The sequence below is a fragment of the Hyaena hyaena genome, unplaced genomic scaffold (assembly GCF_003009895.1).
Source record: "Hyaena hyaena isolate Hyena2069 unplaced genomic scaffold, ASM300989v1 scaffold_189, whole genome shotgun sequence".
Classification (NCBI taxonomy): Eukaryota; Metazoa; Chordata; class Mammalia; order Carnivora; family Hyaenidae; genus Hyaena; species Hyaena hyaena.
In genome coordinates, this window is record NW_024080821.1 from 523,994 (window position 1) to 528,924 (window position 4,931).

The 4,931-nt window shown below is 46.4% G+C and overlaps 1 protein-coding gene across 2 annotated transcripts in view; it reads left to right on the plus strand.

Moving 5' to 3' along the window:
• The window catches only part of LOC120237766 (phosphatidylcholine transfer protein), a 25,146-nt gene extending 20,511 nt beyond the window's left edge, over nucleotides 1–4,635 (plus strand). For both annotated transcript variants that reach the window (XM_039241178.1, XM_039241179.1), the window contains exons 4-6: nucleotides 1,162–1,333; nucleotides 2,216–2,283; nucleotides 3,394–4,635. In XM_039241178.1, coding sequence (XP_039097109.1) covers nucleotides 1,162–1,333; nucleotides 2,216–2,283; nucleotides 3,394–3,453 — 300 coding nt within the window. In that variant the 3' untranslated portion in view covers nucleotides 3,454–4,635. The remainder of the gene's footprint in view (nucleotides 1–1,161; nucleotides 1,334–2,215; nucleotides 2,284–3,393) is intronic.
• Nucleotides 4,636–4,931: the final 296 nt, after the last annotated feature.

Below are 4,931 nucleotides of genomic sequence, written 5' to 3' on the forward strand. Positions count from 1 at the left end.
AAAAAAAAAAAAAAAAAAAAAAAAAAAAAAAAAAGAATTTCACTCCTCAGTCCACAGAGAGCAGGGGTAACAGCCCATCCTGCAGGGCACCTGAGTGAGGGCTGGGGCCACTGTGGGTGCCGCAGAGACTGAGGTGGCATAGGGCGATGGTTGTTGCTGCTGCAGTAAGTATAATGTGTTATACTTAGAGTGATCTTTAAAAAATTGTTTAGGCTTTGAATTCCTTCTAGTGTGAAACCTAAAATTTTGCTGAGGCCTGTCTAGCTATGAAAGTCTAACTAGGTTTTGGAGCCAGATCTGGGTTTGCATTCAGATTCCAGTTGAGCTATGGAGTGTTTAGCAAGTTTCTCTACTTCTCTGAGCCTCAATTTTGTCGTCTGTAGGATGGGGAAACTTAAACCAAAATCACAGGGACCTTTTCAGGATCAAAACTGATGCTATATGTGAAGCAAATAGTAAAGGCTCAATAAATGGTAACTCTCACTGTTTCTTAGGATTAGATTATCCTCCCTAGAATAGTGCCAAAGACATAGTGAGTGTTCTATGAGTGTTGATTGAGATGAAGTGGCTTTATTGCTGGTGAATCAATGTTAATCCAGAGAGGACATCAGCCTACTAAATGTTCAGGTGCTTAGGTTTCTTCCTATGGCCTGCAGATGCAAGTAACATTGCTTGACCATCCTCTGTGCTTAGAAGTCAGCAACTAAAGCTTTGGGGAAGGGCAGGCCAAAGCTTATGGGGTACCTGTTCTTCTCTGCTTCCTCCCATGCCCCCACCAAGCATGCCTGCTGAACGGTGTGACCCCGTTTCCTACAGAGGGAAACTTTGCATCAGAAACAGTGAGTAACTAATGCAGAATCATACGGCTGATCAATCCTGTAATATCTCACAGTGCCTTCTTGGAGAAAGGAAGAGTTTCTCTATATGATTAAAAGCATCAAGGACTCATTCACAGGTAGGTAAGGCATGCTGTCAAATCAAGCAGTATGGGACACAGTCTTGCAGGACAGGTAGAGAGACAGGGCAGGTAAGTGAAGTACCAACGTAAGGGGTAAATGCTGGGTGGGAAGAATAGAATCATCTCCCTTTGCCTCTGGCTTGAGTTTCCTGCTGCCCATCTGTAATGCTGGCACTGACATCATGCCTTGACTGGGAGTATAGTACATCTACATCCGGCAGCGGCAAGAGCTGGACATGGAAGGGCGGAAGATCCATGTGGTCCTGGCCCAGAGCACTTCTGTGCCTCAGTTTCCTGAGAGGTCTGGTGTGGTCCGGGTAAATCAGTATAAGCAGAGCCTGGCGATTGAGAGTGACGGCAAGAAGGGGAGCAAAGGTAAGGCAGGGTGCATGGTGGTGCACTGACTCGGCCACTGTATCGAGACCATGCTGATTGTGAGGCATGTAAAGGGCATGGTGCTTATTCCCTGAGGTCAGAGAATGGGCACAGGTACAAGACGAACAAGGGGCTAACACCTGGAGAGAGACTCCATTGTCTCCCAGAAACCTGAGTGCATGGTGGACGTTCAGATCTGACTCAACCCATTCTGTCCTGACTCTTGCACTGTCCAGATGAAACCAGAACCAGAAGGTTTAGAAACTCACTTCTGGTTGGTCCTCAGGATACATATGTTGGGCCTGAGGGTGGGCAAGAAGGCTGGCAGGTCTTTCTCTGAGGACGCAGCTCCTGCTCAGCAAAACCCTGGAGACCCAGGACCCGCCTGCCTGGAGTTCAGCTCATGTGGAGGAAAGCTGGGAGCAGAGTAGGGGCACTCAGCCACTTGCAGTGCTGAAACAAGTGTGGCCTTGTGTGTGAGGCAGAATCTGAACCTTAGTTCTGACGCTTTTCAGATCTGGCACCTTGGATGTGCCACCTACCCCCTCTGAGCTTTCATGTTATCATTTATAAGCTCAGGTTTAATCTTCCCAACTCCATTGTACCATGAAGGTAACTAATGAGAGATATTAAATGAGATACTATGTCCAGGTGTTGAGCACATTGTCAGGCATTCAATGAGTAGCAGCAAAATGTGCCTGTGACTGTGATTTCAACATGTTTACGTATAAATATTCTCGGAGACAGGGCAGAGAAGTCCTCCTGAACCCCGTACTCCCTCCCTCCTTACTTTGTAAATCTAAAGGGGGACGGTTGGCGGGATTTGTTTTCATCTTTCTAACATTTTTCCTCCTCCTGAATTATCTTTTCTTTCCCCTCTAGTTTTCATGTATTACTTCGATAACCCGGGTGGCCAAATTCCATCCTGGCTCATTAACTGGGTCGCAAAGGTGAGATCCCAGGAGGCAGAAGGGGGGTGTGTGTTTGACAAATGTTGACTTAGTCCAAGGGGCTGTCAGGCTGAAGAGATGTCCTGTCTCAGGCCTAATGAAGCTCTTTTATGAAGCAGCTTGTTGAGTGACTACAGTGAGGACTGAGGATGCCAACACCCAGGATGTGGAGGCTGGGAAAAAAACACAGAATCCTTAGCTGGAATGTCAGACCCTCCCTGCCAGCACAGCCTGCTGGGATCACTGTCTGGATCCTCCCGACAAAAGCCTGCTCCTTGTAGGGAAAATGGGGCCTTTGGACCCTGCCCTGCTTCTGGAGGAGCCTGGAAGGCTGACCTGGCTTGAGAAACAACCAGAGGTGTCCAAGCCTGGAAGCCCCCGGTTTTGTTACTGCTGTTGTGTTTTGTTTCTCTGTAAGGAGAGGGAAGTGCAGTGGTCCTGGATCGCTGCAGACTGCCTGGGGACTTGGCTTGATGGGACTCATTCAGCCTGCTTCCTGGTGGGAGGGCTCAGCACATTCCCTGGGAGAGTGAAAAGCACACAGGCTTTGAGTCAAACACTAGATTTGGAGTCCGGGCCCTGCTTCTGTGTGTGTAATCTAGGGAAGCCATCAATTTCTTCCCTTTCAAAAATGGAGAAGGAAATTACTGACCCTATAGAGTAGTAGTAAGTAAGGCAGTGTCTGGGGAAAATCTTGTACAATGTTCAACACCAACTAAATAATAATATAACCTAACCCTTGGCCCCCACAACCTCACCATTTTCTAATTCTGTGAAAGAAGTCCTTTCTCTGATTTCTGTGGGAGAATCCCACAACCCAACCTAATCCCATTTCCTGTGTTTTTTTCTTTCCAAAAAATGGTGTCTCAGAAACATCTTAGCTTTCACTAGCAAAAGCCAAGACATACAACCTTGTTGCCTGCTGTCTATTCTCACCTGTGCCTTGGGTCTTCTGTCATCTGCAGCAACGCGCTGTTGAAATTGGACAGGGACCCTATTGTCATATTTAATATACTCTTAAGGCCTTCTTTCATTACCTTTGCCATATCCCAAAGAATCAGGATAATGTCCATGAGGACACAGAAATAACAAGTCTCCTTTGCTTTGCAGAATGGCGTTCCTAACTTCCTGAAGGACATGGCAAAAGCCTGTAAGAACTACCGACGGTAACTTCAGAAAGAACATCGTGTGTTGGTGTACTGAAGTCGCTGGAAGTGCCACAGCCCAGCGATGCACAGCTTTCCTTTCCCTCTTCCACCTTCAGAGGCTGGCTCACTGTCCCGCACATCGTCCCCAAGTGTGTTTGCTGATGCCTGGCTTCCTCTCCCCCTTTCCCCACATCGGAACTGGCTGCCTTCTTCCACTATTGAATGTGGGTCAGATGAGGGAAATTTTGCTGGCTTATTTTTAAAAAGGGGAGTCCTCATTGGGTAATACAATCATTCCATTGTGCCATTTTAGGGGGGTGGGTGGGTGGAGGAACGACAACAAATGCAAGGGCAGCCGATCCTGGCAAGCTGGCTCCTTCCAGAATGTGACCTCTTGCAACCCAGAGGGGCTGCTGGGACGCCATCCCCTTCAGTGTGGACTCCTGGTGCCTCAGAATGGGAGACAGGTGCTGATGTCCATCTGTCTGATGCTTTGGTGTTTGATTTGGCCGGGTCTGAGGTGATAATCCAGCAAGTCTCTCCATTATTTGTACTTGTGGAAGATCGTGAGCTATTTTGATTTCAAACTATGTTGAAACACATGGCAGGCCTGATTAAGCACTTGATGTGGTAACCATGTTTTCTCATCACCTATGTCTGGGATTCTCTTTCCCACCTGCCACTGGAGAGAGGCTGACCAGACCTCACTGGCTCTGCATTTTATCAGAAACAGAGGCATCATGATGCTTCTCACTGGTAGTTTGCAAAAGTCAAGAAGCTGTGTGCATAGCTGTGATAAAGTATCTGTATGCAATAATATGACTTTCCTTTTCTAGAATGTTTGGAGATACTGAAGGGATAAGAGTTCACATCCAGGGAAATATTAATTAGTGGATTGTTTGACTCTACAACTTTTTTCTCAGGAATTCTACCTAACATGTCTGCCTCTTCTACCACTAAAGACTTCCAGTTTCCTGTGTTCTCCTGAATTTTGGTAGATACTGTGGCTAAAGGCATAGCCTTCATGATCTCAGGGAAAAATTTTAACCACTGTGTGTGATGGTACTGAATCTTGATTAGTTGTCATAGAACTTCAGGATGTAAAGCCAGAAGCAGAGGATTTTATAAAATGGGATACCTCAACGTATGTGTTCTCTCTGGGAAGAAAATAGATCAAACACCAATAAATACAGAGTGACATAAATTTATCCTGTTTGTAGTTTTCTTTGTACCTTGTTCCTTTTGTGAGAATGAACTAGTTGGGTCTCATTTGTTTGCAAGGCACATCCAACCTCACTAATGAACTTGAACATAAAAAAGAATTTTAGGTGTGCTTACATGCAAGGCCAGGTGTAGGGTGGCCTCAGGTCAGGGTTGATATTAGAATGATGTTCAAATTCGGCTATGTTTGTCTTCAGGTTATCTTTGATGTAGGGCTGTGTCTGGTGGCAGGATTGTGCTGACAGCAAAGGGTAGGCCCACAGCTTCCCAGGCTCTTGC